This window comes from Hyperolius riggenbachi, chromosome 9 (genome assembly GCF_040937935.1).
Source record: "Hyperolius riggenbachi isolate aHypRig1 chromosome 9, aHypRig1.pri, whole genome shotgun sequence".
Lineage (NCBI taxonomy): Eukaryota > Metazoa > Chordata > Amphibia > Anura > Hyperoliidae > Hyperolius > Hyperolius riggenbachi.
In genome coordinates, this window is record NC_090654.1 from 127,703,691 (window position 1) to 127,722,891 (window position 19,201).

At 43.5% G+C, this 19,201-nt stretch overlaps 1 protein-coding gene across 3 annotated transcripts in view; it reads right to left on the reverse strand.

The window, feature by feature from the left end:
- SH2D2A (SH2 domain containing 2A) overlaps positions 1-19,201 on the reverse strand; it is a 162,545-nt gene that overhangs the window by 51,977 nt on the left and 91,367 nt on the right. For 2 of the 3 annotated variants that reach the window (XM_068251702.1, XM_068251703.1), the window contains one exon: positions 7,722-9,495. In XM_068251702.1, the coding sequence (XP_068107803.1) occupies positions 9,310-9,495 (186 nt within the window). In that variant the 3' untranslated portion in view covers positions 7,722-9,309. Of the gene's footprint in view, positions 1-7,721; positions 9,496-19,201 lie in introns of those variants that run through there. The other variant, XR_011023726.1, reaches the window with a different exon arrangement.

Consider the following 19,201-nt stretch of genomic DNA (forward strand, 5'->3'; position numbering starts at 1 on the left):
TGGCCAGATCATGTCAAAGTTAAGCACCACACTACAAGCTGCCCTGGGTGCAGTGCATATTGCATTCATGTATTAAAAGCGGTGCACTACAGCACTAATATATAAGAGCAATTAACCCCCAGATATCAAATCTGCGGGTCCAAAAAACACGAAAGGTCAGTATGATCGTTCATGCCAAGTGGGCCTATCGCATCGTACCGAAGTATCATCCGTGCCTCTTCTCTCTTTAAGGCCCTTTCCCTGTTGCCTCCCCGTCTTGGGGGCAACACATGCATCAATCCTGCAAAAGTCAGTTTTGTGGGGTCTCCTTGGTGGGCTTCCCTGATATGGGTAATAACCCGAGTGGAGCCCTTGCCTGATTCAATGGAATGGAAGTGTTCACGGAATCTCCTCGTGAGTGGCCTTGTGGTTTCCCCTATATAAAATCTGCCACAGGGGCACCACAACGCATACACTACAAACGATGTTTGACATGTAATAAATTCCCGCGTAAAGCGCGAAACAGGACCCACTTGGTGTCGAGAGCCGGTGGCCATGAATTCACATGACACGCATCTACCACACCGGTGGTTCCCCTGTGGCAGGTGGTCACTCAGCCAGTTGCCATTCCTTTGCGAGACAAACTCGCTCCTACTAATTTTAGAGCCAATGGTAGGAGCCTTCCTATATGAAAAAAGAGGTCCATCTTTGACTAAGGGTCTCAGGAGGGGGTCCCCAAGAAGAATGTCCCAGTTTTTCTTCGTGATTGCCTTTAGTTTACTCGCCATAGGGGAGTACTGAAATGTAAATGGAACCTGCCCCTCATTGAGGGGTTTCCTCTTCTGCTTATGTCTTGTGAGGAGGTCCTTCCTATCAATCTTATCTGCTTTCTTAAAAGCTTTTTGGATGGTCTCCTGTTCATATCCCCTACTCATTAGTCTCCCCCCTAAGTCCTCTGACTGAGAAACAAAGCTAGCATCCTCTGCATTATTCCTTTGTAACCTAACAAACTGGCTGTATGGTATGGACTGGGTTACATGATGGGGGTGGAAGCTCGAATTGTGCAGGAGGGCATTAGAGGCAGTGGATTTTCGAAAACCTCTAGGGACCAAGGCATCCCCTTGTATCACCAACTCCAGATCTAAGAAGGGGACCGTCAGGCTCTCCTTCCCTCTGCACCCACCACCACGCCACAACAATCCACCACAGGGTATGTGACTTTACCATGTCGTTTTATGTATGCAAGTTGTGACACGTTGCTTATCATGGAATCAATAAATTGTGAATGACAGCAGTGCCGGCGCTTTCCTCCTTCTTTGTTGATGCAGATACACTGCTGCCTGAGCACGCTGGGGAGTCACCCATCCGTACCCGACGGTGTGGTTTGAGCCACCTCCCTCCCCCTCCTCCTCCCACTATTACAGGAGTCCACTGACTGCAGTGCCAGCGTTTCCCACATCTTTACTTCTCGCTAAATATATCAGCAGGGCTGCCAGGCAACTGGTATTGCTTAAAGGGGAACTGAAGTAAGAGGTATACGGAGGCTGCCATATTTATTTTCTTTTAACCAATACCAGTTGCCTGGCAGCCCTGCTGGTCTATTTCTCTGCAGTAGTCTCTGAATAACACCAGAAACAAGCACGTGGCTAATCTTGTCAGATCTGACTTAAAAGTCAGAAACACCTGATCTGCTGCATGGTTGTTCAGGGGCTATTGCTAATAGTATTAGAGGCAGAGGATCAGCAGGGCTGCCAGGCAACTGGTATTGCTTAAAAGGAAATACACATGGCAGCCTCCATTTACCTCTCTCTTCAGTTGTCCTTTAAAAGGAAATAAATACGTCAGCCTCCATATACCTCTCGCTACAGTTCTCCTTTAAGCTAAGTACACACATGCAAGAATTGTCACCCATTGGGGATCAGGAACTCATGGAACGCTAAGGGGGGAAACACACTTGTGCAGTTCAGCAGCGTTTTGCCACAATGGTAAAAAAAAACATGTAATGATTTTCTATGGGGTGCTGTGTTTTCAGAAGGCATCTGGAATTCTGTGTAGCTCTGAAAAGACTATTTTAGCTGATCAGATGTATGCAGCTGAAACAAAAGAAAGAACTTTTACCCTGAAAATCAATCATGTAGTAACTAAGAGGCACCACGAGGTGGCACTGTGCCATTCTTTTTTATATATACATTAGATCATTTTCAAGGAAAAACATGCCATTCTTTTACATAAAATAAGTATATACAAGTTTGTTATCAAAATCATATTAGCAATACAATACACAGCTACAGCAAAAATCCCCTGTGCCTAGCAACATGCCATATAGACTACACAAATATGCAGTGCATGGTTATCCTGCACCCACGAGTGGATTGCAGTGCATTAGATCTTTGTATACTCTGTAAGTTTGTGATTGTTTTGGATGACTGTTTTGGAATGATTACTGTACAAACACACTGCTTATCTCTTTGCAAGCAGCCTGTTCTGTTCTATGGAGAGAGAGGATGAGCAGATCCCTTCCCACTGTGGGGACTTCAAAATAACTTCCTGGGTCCGAAAGAAAATGAATGTTAGTGATTAAGTGGAAGTGGGAATCACTAGCGAACATGTCAGTGACATAGAGAAACACTTGTACAGTCCTGGCCAAAAGTTTTGAGACTGTCAAAAATATTCGTTTTCACAAAGTTTGCTGCTACACTGCTTTTAGATCTTTGTTTTAGTTGTTTATGTGATGTACTGAAATATAATTATAAGCACTTCATATGTTCCAAAGGCTTTTATTGACAATTACATGAGATTTATGCTAAGAGTCAGTATTTGCAGTGTTGGTCCTTCTTTTTCAGGACCTCTGCAATTCGACTGGGCATGCTCTCAATCAACTTCTTGGCCAATTCCTGACTGACAGAATTAGTTGGTTTTTGTTTGTCCACCCGCCTCTTGAGGAATGACCACAAGTTCTCAATGGGATTAAGATCTGGGGAGTTTCCAGGCCATGGACCCAAAATTTAAAGTTTTGGTCCCCGAGCCACTTAGTTATCTCTTTTGCCTTATGACACGGTTCTCCATCAGGCTGGAAAATGCATTGTTCTTCACCAAACTGTTGTTGGATTGTTGAAAGAAGTTGCTATTGGAGGGTGTTTTGGTACCATTCTTTATTCATGGCTGTGTTTTTTGGCAAAATTGCGAGTGAGCCCACTCCCTTGGATGAGAAGCAACCCCACACATGAATGGTCTCAGGATATTTTACTGTTGGTATGACACAGGACTGATGGTAGCGCTCACCTTTTCTTCTGACAAGCCTTTTTCCAGATGCCCCAAACAATCAGAAATGGGCTTCATCTGAGAATATGACTTTGCCCCAGTCCTCAGCAGTCTATTCACCATACTTTCTGCAGAAGATCAATTTGTCCCTGGTGTTTTTTTGGGAAAGAAGTGGCTTCTTTGCTGCCCTTCTTGACACCAGGCCGTCTTCCAAAAGTGTTTGCCTCACTGTGCGTGCAGATGCGCTCATACCTGCCACCATTTATGTGTGGGGTTGCTTCTCATCCAAGGGAATGGGCTCACTCACAATTTTGCCAAAAAACACAGCCATGAGTGAAGAATGGTACCAAAACACCCTCCAACAGCAACTTCTTCCAACAATCCAACAACAGTTTGGTGAAGAACAATGAATTTTCCAGCCCGATGGAGAACCGTGTCATAAGGCAAAAGAGATAACTGAGTGGCTCGGGGACCAAAACGTTGACATTTTGGGTCCATGGCCTGGAAACTCCCCAAATCTTAATCCCATGGATAACTTGTGGTCATTCCTCAAGAGGTGGGTGGACAAACAAAAACCAACTAATTCTGAGAAACTCAAAGAAGTGATTATGAAAGAATGGGTTGCTATCAGTCAGGATTTGACCCAGAAGTTGATTGAGAACATGCCCAGTCGAATTGCAGAGGTCCTGAAAAAGAAGGGCCAACACTCAACACTGCAAATCTGCAAATACTGACTCTTAGCATAAATCTCATGTAATTGTCAATAAAAGCCTTTGAAACGTATGACGTGCTTATAATTATATTTCAGTACATCACATAAACAACTGAAACAAAGATCTAAAAGCAGTTTAGCAGCAAACTTTGTGAAAACGAATATTTTGACAGTCTCAAAACTTTTGGTCAGGACTGTACACTAGATTTCACATGACATGATCATGAACAGGCATGGTCAATGAGATACAAGTAATTCTGAGTTGAGCCTGGATGACGGGCAGCATGGTGGCATAGTGATTAGTGCTCTTGCCTTGCAGCGCTGGGTCCCCGGTTTGAATCCCAGCTAGGGCACTATCTGCAAGGAGTGTGTATGTTCTCCCCATGTCTGTGTGTATTTCCTCCCATATCCTAAAAACATACAGTCAGTAGACAGTTGTCTAGGGCCTGGAGAGAGTCTAGGGGCCTGGGGGATGCTAATGCCCATCAAATCTTACTAAAAAAAAAAGCCAGGTGACCATCACGGGAGGGCAAAAACTGTTATCTTGCCTTGGGCCCCATTTCATCTTAATCCATGTCTGCCTGTCTTTCAACTGATTATGTTTTTGTTTTTTTTAATCATATGCTCAGTTTGTAATTTTCAGTTTTGTGACAAGGTTTGTAATAAAATGAAGACACTATTATGATTAAAGGGACCCTGAGCTCCTTTTAAAATCGATATTTGGACTTACCTGGAGCTTCCTCCAGCCTACATGGCGTGAGAGTCCTGCTCATGCACGGTTCTCTAAGACTGAACTGCGGCGCGCATACGCAGGACTCTCACGCTGGCCGGCATGATGACACGTAGCATGCGCGGTGGGGGCGTGCTTTGGCTATTTCAGCCTGAAGTCACAGATTAATAGAGCCGCCAGGGGAACGGAAGAGGAGCCAGGAGGACGCCGGGGGACCTCATGGGCTGCAGTGGGCTGAAAAAGCCCTGGGTAAGTCCAAATATCGATTTTCGTACACAAAGAATTGAATGTGTGCATTAAACACCAAGTGAACACCTGACTTATCTGGCTTTGCAAATTTGGCCTTATTGTCTGCACCTGTCCTCCCCCCCTCTGGAGTGTTGTATGTGAGCCAGCTCTGAGCTCTAAAACTCGGGATGACCCATGCTTCACTCCTTTCTCATGTGGTGCCCCCAAGTTAATGCGCATGTAGCAGAACGCAATGGACGTTAAGGTAAGTGCCTGTTTTTAATATTGGGAGGTGGGTGCGGACGGCTCTCCCCGGCACTGGCCACGCTTGGGGGGGGTCGCCTGTGCCACCCAGCCTCCCCCTCCGGGGTGCCACTGTGGTTCCCAGGTTGTGAGAGAGCCTGGGACCCCGCGGTCCTCCCAGTTGTATGGGGGCATTGGGAAGCCTCCCCGTGGCGCTCCTGGTTAGTGCTAATGTAGCATGAACTAATTCCCGCAGGGCGACCGCTTTGCGGTATTGGTTTTTTGACCCTGCATAGTTTGGTATGCGAAAGCAAATACATATTTGCATGAGCATTGCTTCATGAATAGCCAATTAGGCCAGATTTGCAAAGCCAGACTTGCTAGGGTTAAACTTGGTGTTTGAGCACGCACACATTTTCTCATGGAAAGCCAATATCGATTTTAAAAGGAGCTCAGGGTCCCTTTAAATATGCAAGTCTATAAACTGTGTTCTTTAATTGGTTTGCATGATAACATTCTTTTTGTTACATGTAAACATTGCACAGTGGGAGCATGGGATGAACTATTATACTTTGCCAAGTATTGTGGTTTTCTTTATAAACAGCAACACTACCTAAATGACTATATACAGGATCTTCTCAAAAAATTAGCATATTGTGATAAAGTTCATTATTTTCTGTAATGTACTGATAAACATTAGACTTTCATATATTTTAGATTCAAATACACACAACTGAAGTAGTTCAAGCCTTTTATTGTTTTAATATTGATGATTTTGGCATACAGCTCATGAAAACCCAAAATTCCTATCTCAAAAAATTAGCATATTTCATCCGACCAATAAAAGAAAGTGTTTTTAAAACAAAAAAAGGTCAACCTTCAAATAATTATGTTCAGTTATGCATTCAATACTTGCAGAAATGACTGCTTTAATGCGGCGTGGCATGGAGGCAATCAGCCTGTGGCACTGCTCAGGTGTTATGGAGGCCCAGGATGCTTCGATAGTGGCCTTAAGCTCATCCAGAGTGTTGGGTCTTGCGTCTCTCAACTCTCTCTTCACAATATCCCAAAGATTCTCTATGGGGTTCAGGTCAGGAGAGTTGGCAGGCCAATTGGGCACAGTAATACCATGGTCAGTAAACCATTTACCAGTGGTTTTGGCACTGTGAGCAGGTGCCAGGTCGTGCTGAAAAATAAAATCTTCATCTCCATAAAGCTTTTCAGCAGATGGAAGCATGAAGTGCTCCAAAATCTCCTGATAGCTAGCTGCATTGACCCTGCCCTTGATAAAACACAGTGGACCAACACCAGCAGCTGACATGGCACCCCAGACCATCACTGACTGTGGGTACTTGACACTGGACTTCAGGCATTTTGGCATTTCCCTCTCCCCAGTCTTCCTCCAGACTCCGGCACCTTGATTTCCGAATAACATGTAAAAGTTGCTTTCATCCGAAAAAAGTACATTGGACCACTGAGCAACAGTCCAGTGCTGCTTCTCTGTAGCCCAGGTCAGGAGCTTTTGCTGCTGTTTCTGGTTCAAAAGTAAATAGTTTACTGACCATGGTATTACTGAGCTCAATTCGGCCTGCCAACTCTCTTGACCTGAACCCCATAGAAAATCTGTGGGATATTGTGAAGAGAAAATTGAGAGACACAAGACCCAACACTCTGGATGAGCTTAAGGCCGCTATCGAAGCATCCTGGGCCTCCATAACACCTGAGCAGTGCCACAGGCTAATTGCCTCCATGCCACGCCGCATTGAAGCAGTCATTTCTGCAAAAGGATTCCCGACCAAGTATTGAGTGCAGAACTGAACATAATTATTTGAAGGTTGACTTTTTTTGTTTTAAAAACACTTTTTTTTATTGGTCGGATGAAATATGATAATTTTTTGAGATAGGAAATTTGGGTTTTCATGAGCTGTATGCCAAAATCATCAATATTAAAACAATAAAAGGCTTGAACTACTTCAGTTGTGTGTATTTGAATCTAAAATATATGAAAGTCTAATGTTTATCAGTACATTAAAGAAAATAATGAACTTTATCGCAATATGCTAATTTTTTGAGAAGATCCTGTATACTACCGGTATAGAGCCGGCACCATCTGATTGTATCATGCTCTTTTAATGAAGGTTCATAGCGATCACAAAAACGACGTTTCGGGGCGCAGCCCCTTTCTCAAGTTGATGACAGCCTGACTGACAGCCGCGGCGAGGCAATGAGCGCCTCTCCTTTTCCTGTTGGGAGAGGGGACGTGCCAGTATGGTGGCGTCCATCGCGGAGAGCGGAGGAATCCGTTCCTTACCGATATGTATACACAGGTGGGTCATTCTATTTTCTATTGGCTCTCCAGACTATATATGTTCCCTATCAGGTCCGCCTTGTGGCCTCATACACCTGATTGGCTGAGAGTCTACTCAGCCCAGGATTGGACAGTTTGAATCTGGGAGGGGGTATATATTATGTATATTTGATTCATTCAGTCAGGCTGTCATCAACTTGAGAAAGGGGCTGCGCCCCGAAACGTCGTTTTTGTGATCGCTATGAACCTTCATTAAAAGAGCATGATACAATCAGATGGTGCCGGCTCTACATCTTTACTTCAAGTATCCGACTGGTTTACCGGATAGCCTTGGCACATCTTTTCTGTTACCATTGACGGTGTGCTGCCTTCTGTCAATTACTATAAATACTACCGCTAGCTGTGATACTAAAGTAAAGGGTGTGAAGTTTGCTGTGGTTACTAACTTAGCTGCACAAGTTGACACAAAACTGAAAAATCTCATACATATTTTCAAGCTCTGCTTTTTTTTAAATAGTACTTATATATAGTATTATAAATAATATATTACATTATTTTTAAAATCTATGATGCATATATCAGTGCTGACAGCTTTATCTTTAGTTGCTAGTCTTAGGACTGTATTACCAGTTTGCTAAGCATACAAAATGGGTGCCATATTATTTCTACCTTAAAGGACACCTGACATGAGAGGGATATGGCAGCTGCCATACTTATTTCCTTTTTTTAAAAAAAAATACTAAATGCCTGGCTGTCCTGCTGATTCTCTGCCTCTAATACTTTTAACCACAGCCCCTGAACAAACATGCTGATCAGATGTTCTGACTGAAGTTTGACTGGATTTGCTGCATGCTTGTTTTAAGTGTGTAATTTAGATAATATTGATGCATCAAAGATCAGCAGGATAGCCAGGCAACTGGTATTGTTTAACTGCTAGCCGACCGCGCTATGCTGGGCGTGACCACGGCGGCAACCCCAGGACCGCCTAACGCCAATCGGCGTAAAGTCCTGGGGCTCACTTTTGCAAGAGATCGTGCGCACGCTGCACGCGCATCTCCTTTCAGTAAGCTCCGCTTTCAGTCTCCCTGCGGCGCTCGCCACTCGGCGACTGTTGCTCAGTACAGCGCTGCGATCTAAGGCAGCGCTGTACAGGGGACAGCCATCGGACAGCCACCGGCTGTCCCCTCCAGAGGGACAAAAGCGATCCGCTGCGATAGGCTGAAGCCTATCACAGCCGATCGTGCTGATTGGCTGGCGGGGGAGGGAGGGGGTAAGAGGAAATATGAAAAAAAATAGTTAAACATAATTAAAAAATTATGTAATAAATATTTGTCAAAAAAAAATAAAAAACCACCTGGGATGCGATCACACTCCGCCAACAAAGAGCTCTGTTGGTGGGGAGAAAAGGGGGGGGGAATCACTTGTATGCTGAGTTGTGCGGCCCTGCAGCGATGCCTTAAAAGCTGCAGTGGCCATTTTTGTAAAAAATGGCCTGGTCTTTAGGGGGGGGGGGGGGGGGGGTAAAGCCTGTGGTCCTGCAGTGGTTAAAAGTAAATAAATATGGCAGCCTCCATATTCTCTCAATTCAGGTGTCCTTTAAGTGATACCATTACTTCACACTAAAAGGACAGACTACCGTTAACTTGAACTTCAGTTCCAAAGACATATTTTCTCTTCCTTTGTCACTTTGCTTCCTCCTGATCTGCCGGACATCTGCTCACAGCATGGCTCTCATTACTGTTTGCCTAACCCATCAGGATTCCAGTCAGTTTCTTGCAGTCTAAATCATGGCTTTTTACAAAGTCCTTTTCAGTCAGCTGTTGGTCATGTTACTTTGCTTTGTGAGAATCACGGATATTCAGTTTCAGCTAGCCTTCTTGGCTTTCTTGCTTTCATAGGATAATCTTCTGGGATCTTCTCATAGATGTTTTCCTGCTCCGCTTGGGGTGGAGGGAGGAGGGGGGGACTGGTTTGATGGGAAGAGCTCTTTCCATAGGCCTCATCATCAAACTGGACAGGTGTCTTCTTTTTTGCCTGTAACATAATTCAGTAGAGGTTATTTCAAGATAAGGTACGTATGTCACGATTAACAGAGGATTCAGTTAAGTATCATTGGATTGGTCATTAAAAGGCACCTGGACTTACCCCATAATTGATTAAAAAAACATATGACAAAGTATAATTGGGTCATTATACTCACCTGTCCTCCAGTTTGGGTGGGCTTCCCTCCAATGGACCATTCTGCCCTGTTTGTGGCTCAGGCCAGAGTCAGTGGCACATAGGATGAAGGTGTGGAGCATGCTCTGTCCACTCCATGCTCCCTGTAAATTCCTCGGCTACTCCTGCCTGGCTGTGCAGATCAGCCGTGATCGTTCTGGGCATGCATACTTGAGAGGTGCTGTTCGTGCATGAGCAGTGCAACAGGAGGAGGGGTGGAGCCCATACAAAGAGGACTACAAGTTGGTATTATGACACCATAATGCACACACTGGTGTGGATGTTTTCATAGACATGGGCCCATATGCAATTCACTTTTTCTCCTGAGTTTTCTCCTAGGTGATATTTTTAAACTTTTCAATAAAATGCCTTTTAAGACACCAGAAAGCAAGAAAATACTCAAAATATGTTTTATAGTATATTTTCACCCATTTATTGGTACTTTTTTTTGTTGAAAAGTGCTGGAAAGTTATTTTAAATAGGAGATGAAAAATGATCTGCTAGGAGAAAACTTAGGGGAAAAGTGAATTGCATATGGCCCTTAGTGTCAGTTCAGGTGCACTGGGAATAAGGTTTGTAATGTATACCTATTTTAAAATGTCTTTCAGAATTATCAGCTGTGAAACTCTATACTCTATACTCAAAGCGGTCCTCGGGTGTCAGTTCAATTTAGTGTTAGGGACACTAACTGTATATGTTATAATCCATTGCGCTAGCCACAATTGTTTTTACTTAACCACTTAAGGACTGCAGTCATAAAACCCCTTAACTTTTTTTCCATTCAGACCACTGCAGCTTTAACGGTTTATTGCTCGGTCATACAACCTACCATCTAAATGAATTTTACCTCCTTTTCTTGTCACTAATACAGCTTTCTTTTGGTGCTATTTAATTGCTGCTGCGACTTTTACTTTTTATTATATTCATCAAAAAAGACATGAATTTTGTAAAAAAAAATGACTTTTTTACTTTTTTGTGCTGACATTTTTCAAATAAAGTAAAATTTCCTATAGTTTTGAGCGCGAAAGTTATTCTGCTACATGTCTTTGATAAAAAAAAAACATTCAGTGTATATTTATTGGTTTGGGTAAAAGTTATAGTGTTTACAAACTATGGTGCCAAAAGTGAATTTTCCCATTTTGAAGCATCTCCGACTTTTCTGAGCACCTGTCATGTTTCATGAGGTGCTAAAATTCCAGGATAGTATAAATACCCCCCAAATGACCCCACGGACTCACTATGCTCCTCTCTGAAGTGCCTACTTTCCAAAATGGGGTCATTTGTGGGGTGTGTTTACTGTCCTGGTATTTTGGGGGGTGCTAAATTGTAAGCACCCCTGTAAAGCCTAAAGGTGCTCATTGGACTTAGGGCCCCTTAGCGCAGTTAGGCTGCAAAAAAGTGCCACACATGTGGTATTGCCGTACTCAGGAGAAGTAGTATAATGTGTTTTGGGGTGTATTTTTACACATACCCATGCTGGGTGGGAGAAATATCTCTGTAAATGACAATTTTATGATTTTTTTTTTACACACAATTGTCCATTTACAGAGATATTTCTCCCACTCAGCATGGGTATGTGTAAAAATACACCCCAAAACACATTATACTACTTCTCCTGAGTACAGCGATACCACGTGTGTTACTTTTTTGCACCCTAACTGCGCTAAGGGTCCCAAAGTCCAATGAGTACCTTTTTGACAAAAAATAAAATCTTCTATGAACTCACCATACTCCTAACGGAATACCTTTGGGTGTCTTCTTTCTAAAATGGGGTCATTTGTGGGGTTCCTATACTGCCCTGGCATTTTAGGGGCCCTAAACCGTGAGGAGTAGCCTTGAAACCAAATGTCGCAAACTGACCTGTGAAATCCTAAAGGTACTCACTGGACTTTGGGCCCCTAAGCGCAGTTAGGGTGCAAAAAAGTGCCACAGGTGCACTAAGGGGCCTAACGTCCTATTCACAGGTCATTTTGAGGCATTTGGATTCTAGACTACTCCTCACGGTTTAGGGCCCCTAAAATGCCAGGGCAGTATAGGAATCCCACAAGTGACCCCATTTTAGAAAGAAGACACCCCAAGGTATTTCGTTAGGTGTATGGTGAGTTCATAGAAGATTTTATTTTTGTCACAAGTTAGTGGAAAATGACACTTTGTGAAAAAAAACAACAATAAAAATCAATTTCCGCTAACTTCTATGAACTCACCATACTCCTAACGGAATACCTTGGGGTGTCCTCTTTCTAAAATGGGGTCACTTGTGGGGTTCCTATACTGCCCTGGCATTTTAGGGGCCCTAAACCGTGAGGAGTAGTCTAGAAACCAAATGTCTCAAAATGACCTGTAAAATCCTAAAGGACTTTGGGCCCCTTAGCGCACCTAGGCTGCAAAAAAGTGTCACACGTGGTATCACCGTACTCGGGAGAAGTAGTATAATGTGTTTTGGGGTGTATTTTTACACATACCCATGCTGGGTGGGAGAAATATGGATACTCTGGGATGTCTTCCTTACAAAATGGGGTCATATCCTGGAATTCTAGCACCTCATGAAACATGACAGGTGCTCAGAAAAGTCAGAGATGCTTCAAAATGGGAAAATTCACTTTTTGCACCATAGTTTTTTAAATGCTATAACTTTTACCCAAACCAATAAATATACACTTATTGGATTTTTTTTTATCAAAGACATGTAGCACAATAAATTTAGACAAAAATTTATATAGAAATTGTACTTTATTTGAAAAAATGTCAGCACAGAAAGTTAAAAAAAACAAACATTTTTTTGACAAAATTCATGTCTTTTTTGATGAATATCATAAAAACTAAAAATCACAGCAGCAATCAAATAGCACGAAAAAAAGCTGTATTAGTGACAAGAAAAGGAGGTAAAATTCATTTAGGTGGTAGGTTGTATGACCGAGCAATAAACTGTTAAAGCTGCTTTGGTCTGAATGGAAAAAAAAGTGTCTGGTCCTTAAGGGGTTCTAAAGTGAACCTTAAAGGGACTCTGTAAAAAAATTTCATTGTGTTTTCTACCATCCTACAAGTTCCTAAACCTATTACAATGTGCTCTGGCTTACTGCAGCACTTTATACTATCACCATCTCTGTAATAAATCAGCTTATCTTTCCCCTGTCGGACTTGTCATCCTGTGTCTGGAAGGCTGCCAACTCTTCAGTGTGATCTGCTATGCATGCCCCCTCTATGCACACTCCCCTGTGTGTGTGTGTGTTATTTACATTAGCCAGCTTTTCTCTGCTCTCTTATCTTTTACAAGCTGGATAAATCCTCTGTTCACATACTGATGAGTCACATACTGCAGAATTACAGACAACCGGGCAGAGCTGTCTGCAAGAGTAAACAAACAATCAGCTTCAGTGAGCTGCAGGGGAAAGAAACACACAAATGATCTCTTGAGATTCAAAAGGAAGGCTGTATACAGCCTGATTGTGTATGGATGTATTTTCTATGTGTGGACATACTGTACATCAACCTACTTCCTGTTTTGGTGGCCATTTTGTTTGTTTACAAACAAACTTTTTAAAACTGTTTTTGACTACTTTTAATGCGTCGGGGAGCGGCGAAATTGTGACAGAGGGTATTAGGAGATGTCCCCTAACACACTGGTATGTTTACTTTTGTGTGATTTTAACAATACAGATTCTCTTTAAGTGTAAAAAAAAATGAGTTTTACTCACCTGGGGCTTCCCTCAGCCCCCTGCAGCTGATCGGTGCCCTCGCCGTGTCTCTCCGATCCTCCCGTCCCTGCCGGCGGCTACTTCCGGTTTCGCCGCCAGGACCAGACAGGCTGAGAACGCGAGTGATTCTTCACGTTCCCAGCCACAATATCTCCCCCTATGCTGCTATTGCGGCAAGGAAGGCCGCAATAGCAGCATAGGGATAGATATTGTGGTTGGGAACGGGAAGAATCACTCACATTCCCAGCCTGTTGGGTCCTGACGGTGAAACCGGAAGTGGCCGCCGGCGGGGACGGGAGGATCGTAGAGACACGGCGAGGGCACCGATCAGCTGCAGGGGGCTGAGGGAAGCCCCAGGTGAGTAAAACTCTTTTTTTTTTTTTTTTTGGGACTTAAGTGCCTCTTTAACCACTTGAGGACCATAGTGATTAACCCCCCTAAAGACCAGGCCTTTTATAATGAAAATGGCCACTGCAGCTTTAAGGCCAAGCTGCAGGGCTGCACAACACAGCACACAAGTGATCCCCCCCTTTTCCCCCCACCAACAGAGCTCTCTGTTGGTGGGGTCTGATCACCCCCAGGTATGTTTGTTTATTTACAAACAAACATTTTCTGTGTCATTTAAAAAAAAAAAAAATCCCTCTGTGCATTACTCTCCCACCCTCCCTCCCCCCGTCTGCCTATCACAGCAATCGCCTGTGATAGGCTTCAGCCTATCACAGCGGATCGCTTCTGAGTCCCCCAGGGGGACAGCCGTGTCACATGGCTGTCCCCAGTGCAGCGCTGCTGCTGATCGCAGCGCTGCACTATGTAAATAGATGGCGATCTTACCGTCTATCAGTCTCCCGAGCGGCAATGGCTGCTCGGAGACTGAAGTCGGGGCGGAGCTCCACCCCTCAAGCAGGAGATGCGTGCGCAGCCTGCGCACGATCTCCTGCACATCCCAGCCCCAGGACTTTACGCCAATCTGCGTTAGGCGGTTCTGGGGCTGCCGCCGTGGCCACGCCCACCGGCGTGACACGGTCGGGAGATGGTTAAGACTGCAGTCCTTAACCGGTTCAGCACCGCAGTGCCAAAAATCTCATGCATCCGAGCAACGTTCACCTCCCATTCATTCGCCTATAACTTTATTGCTACTTATCACAATTAATTGATCTATATCTTGTTTTTTCTGCCATTAATTAGGCTTTTTTTGGGTGCTACATTTTGCTAAGAATTATTTTTTTCTAAATCCATTTTAACAGGAAGATTAAGAAAGAAATGAAAAAAATTCATTATTTCTCAGTTTTTGGCCATTATAGTTTGAAGTTAATATAAGCTACCGTAATTAAAACTCATGTATTTTATTTGCCCATCTGTCCCGGTTATTACACCATTTAAACGATGTCCCTATCACAATTTATGGTGCCGATATTTCATTTAGAAATAAAGGTGCATTTTTTCAATTTGCGTCCATCACTATTTATAAGCTTATAATTTTAAATAATATAATAACATACTCTCTTGACATGCATATTTAAAAAGTTCTATTTATGTTGTTTTTGTTTTTTTTTATTGTATTTTTTTTAATTTATTTTTTTAATAAAATATGTATGTGGGTAATTTTTGGTGTGGGAGGGAAACGCCTAATTTTAAATGTAAAATAATAGAATTGTTTTATTAAAAATGTATGTGGGTGCAGTTTACTATAAAAAAAAGTCCTGGATGCGAACGATCTCGCATCCAGGAACTAAAGTACACAGAGAAGTTTCCTGGGGGGCAGAAATACCACGCTCTCTCACTAGAAGGCGTCGGTTTTTCTGCGGGGAAATTAGATCGGTGAATGGGAATTATATTCCCATTCACTGATCGGGGGGCTAGCGGCGGGCGGCGAGAGCGCGCCCGATCGCGTGCACCATGCGGCAGAAGCAGCAGTGCCTATCTGGACGAGGAAGCTCGTCCAGATAGGCCGAACTGGTTAAAGAGACTCTGTAACAAAATTTTGAGCCTTATTTCTTCTATCCTATAAGTTCCTATGCCTGTTCTAATGTGGTCTGTCTTACTGCAGCCTTTCCTAGTTGCACTGTCTCTGTAATAAATCTTATCTCCTTTCCTCTGTCCTGTCTGTCGGGCTTAGGCTGGAATGTGTGGAATGTGCAGCACTGCTTGTCATTGGCAGAAGCTATACACACCCTCTCCAAGCTCTGCATGAGTCACACAGTAAGGTGTTCTCAGCGTATCACACTCTGGTTAGAAGCCATGTTTTTTGTTTGTAAACACTGCATAAAAATGGCAATTACAAGCCAGGATTGCAGCAGGGAGTGGCAGAAACAGCACAGAGGGGCCCAGGAGAACATAAGAAATAGAATGGTATGCTTTTTATTGTAAGAATTAAGGAGTACAGATTCTCTTTAACTACTTCGCATCCAGAGCTTTTTTCCCCACTTATGGACCAGAGCAGTTTTGACGGTTTAGCTATGTCCTTATTTAATCAGAAATAACTTTATCCCTACTTACGACACAGAAATGAAATATATATTGTTTTTTTCAAGACAAACTAGGCTTTCATTGTATGCCATTTTTTTCCCTCAAACAATTTTGTTTTCTATGAATTTTAATGGGAAAACAAAGAAAAAAATAGAAAAAACATTTCTCAGTTTTACCAATTCCAGTTTAAAAATAAAAAGTGCTACTGTAGATAATAAACACAAATTTTGTTTGGCTATACTGCTTATCACAACCGGTCACAATTTATGGTGAAGATATTTGTTTCTGAAATAATGCCACAGAGTGTACTTTTCACTATGAAATGAGAAAATAAAAGTATTTTTAATAGTAAAAATCAATCTCATTAGCTAAGGAAACATATATTCTTGTTCACCAATTAGTGCTGCATCAGATAGTGCCAGAAATGTGCACAGGAGCAAGCCCAATCCTGCACAGCACTGCTTCTGCTACAAGACGTATATCTACTGACTTGTGGCTTAGATGAAGTCACAGAGGATGTATATCGACTGACTTGTGGATAAAGTGGTAAAGTGGTTAACCTCCATATAACTCAAAGGCCCCACTCCCATTACAGGATAATGCCATGGCATTTTTTCTGGGGGCAGGGTTACCTCCACCAGCGCCCAGCCTCCAGCTCTGTAGACCACCCCCAGCACTGTAGCCACGGCGTTTTCACATGAGATTCCTCTTTAAAGAGAGAGGAAACTCTTCGGGAATTCGTGAATTGCTTCCTAGCCACCAGAATGGAGCATAAACTTGCAGGCAGTGGCTGTAGTGTCAGTTAACAGACAGCTATAATGTAGATTCTTAACATATACACTTTGTTAGGAAAGAGGTCAATAAGCCATCCAGGGTCACACTGTAGTCACTTCCTGTCTGAGTCAGGACTGAGTCAGCCACTTACATACCTGAGATTCACCTCTTTCAGGCAGAGAAAGAAAAAAAAGAAACGCAGCATAGTTATTTGTGTGCTAGGCACTGTACATACACATGTCCATCTCATCATGCCACAGTATCCAGTATGGATTTCTTGGACAGGATTCCCCAATGCTCCAGGGTGACCTACTGAGTGTGCCCTGAGTAACTGCAGCTCTCAAGCACTTTCAATCTGACAGGAGAAAAGTGTTACATGAGTGTTAAAGAGAACCCAAGACGGGTATTTTAAATCGTAAGAGGACACAGAGGCATGTTCTGTGCATAAGTACATGCCTCTGTGTCTCTGTATTGCCGCCTCTAGTCCCTCCCCGAGGTCTGCTGTGCCCCCACGAAAAAAAGCGCCAAGCTAGCGACAATCTCCTTGTCGCTAGCCTTCTATTTACCTGCAGCCTGTCAATAATTGCGCACTCCCCTGCCTCTGTCCCCGCCGCTGCCTGCCTCTGAAATGATCTGAAATGCTTGATTGTATGCTGAGCATATTGTTCTTCTCCTTACCCCTCCTGGATGAAGAGGCTCCAGCTTAGGCCATGCAGTCCCTCCTTCCCCCTCCATAGCAATAGAACCCACCTGAACCTGACTGAAGCAGGTAAAAAAGTGCCGGAGGCGCCCTTTAAAAAACAGAGCTGCCACAGGTGGCAATGTTAAAGGCCACAATTAGCCGCTATAAACTGTAATTTGGGCGTCCTGAGGCACCCAAGGTTTATAGCCGTATTTAATGTTTTAGCCACTTACTGTATATCCGCTATTTACCTTTATAGCGTCCCATCACAGCTTTTAACACTGCTGCCTATGGTGGCAAAAATATCGGGGGATAGGGTTAGCAGGCAGTATTATTGGTGGGTGTTTGTTAAGGTTTGGCATTAGTTGGGGGGGGGGGGGGACTTAAAGGACTACTACAGTGAAAGGTATATGGAGGCTGTCATATTTTCTTCCTTTTGAGCAATACTAGTTGCCTGGCTTGCCTATTGATCCTCTGCTTCTAATACTTTTAGCTACAGACCCCGAACAAGCATGCAGCAGATCAGGTGTTTCTGACATTATTGGCAGACCTGACAAGATTAGTTGCATGCTTGTTTCTGGTGTAATTCAGACATGACTGCAGCTGTCAGGCAACTGGTATTGTTTAAAAGGTAATAAATATGGCAGCTTCCATATACCTCTCACTACAGTTGTCCTTTAAGGGTAGGCACCACCAGGGGGGATCTTAAAGTGAACCTGTACTGAGTAAAAATATTTAAAATGAACACATGAGGTAACTTCAAATGAACATTGCATAGTTACCTCGCCATCAGTTCCTCTCAGAAGCTCACCATTTTCTTCTGACAATGATCCCTTCCAGTTCTGACAATATTTTATCAGATCTGAAATATATCAGTTGCTGTCAGTAAAATATCAGTTGCTGTCAGTTATAGCTGAGAGGAAAACTGATGTACCCGGTAATGTCCATGTTTCCCTATGGCTCAAGTGGGCGATGTTACAGTTTAACTGTGTGCTAACCAGAAAGCTGTTATGGGTAATGGCCATTTTCAAAATGGAGGACGGAGAATTCCATTGATCACAGTGGACAAACAGGATGCGGGACAGGAGAAAGACACTGAGGAGTAGACTACATGGAAGGTAAGTATGACTTGTGTATGCTTATTTCGACTTTTAATTTTCAGTTCAGGTTTTCTTTAAGGTTCGGCATTAGTAAAGGGCATTAGTAAAGGGAGTAAAGGAAGGGTTCTGTGTGAGAGTAGGGTTAGGTCTTAGTAATAGTAAAATATTAACAATCTTTACCACTACAGTATTTTACTATTATAATTAAGCAGTACAATATCTGTTATTTTACAGATATTCTACTAGCGGCTATCTCCAGCACCCTTTTTACCAGGCGCCTTTTCCACAAACAGAAAATCACCACAAAACAGAGATCAGGCAGCCCCCCTTCCAGAAATCACCCCACCCAAAGTGAAAATTACACAGGCACCCCCTGACCCCCACCCTTCCCATTACCAATAAAACAACAACAGATAGCAGGCACCAGACCCTGCATCCCCCCCCCCCCAACGAAAAAAAAAAACAGTAAATCACTTCCACATCAGACATCACCGCCAGCTTCTACCTCAAAACAAATAATCATTAGACAACACAAGCAAGTATAGAGGCAATGAGGAAAAAACAAAACACTTACACAGTCAGTCTGATGAGTCTCCCGCTCTCTGCAGCCCCGGGCCAGCCTCTCCACGGTACACCAGTCAAGTCCTGTCCGACTCCCAGTGTCTCCACGCAGCCACAACAAGCTTTCACTGTCTGCACACACACAGTGCACAGTAGGCTGACGGCAGGCTGGGTCTGGCGGGAGTCCGGTGGAAGAGTTGTCCTGGCTGGGCTGGTCCTGCTTCCGGTTCTCCTTCGCAGCCTGC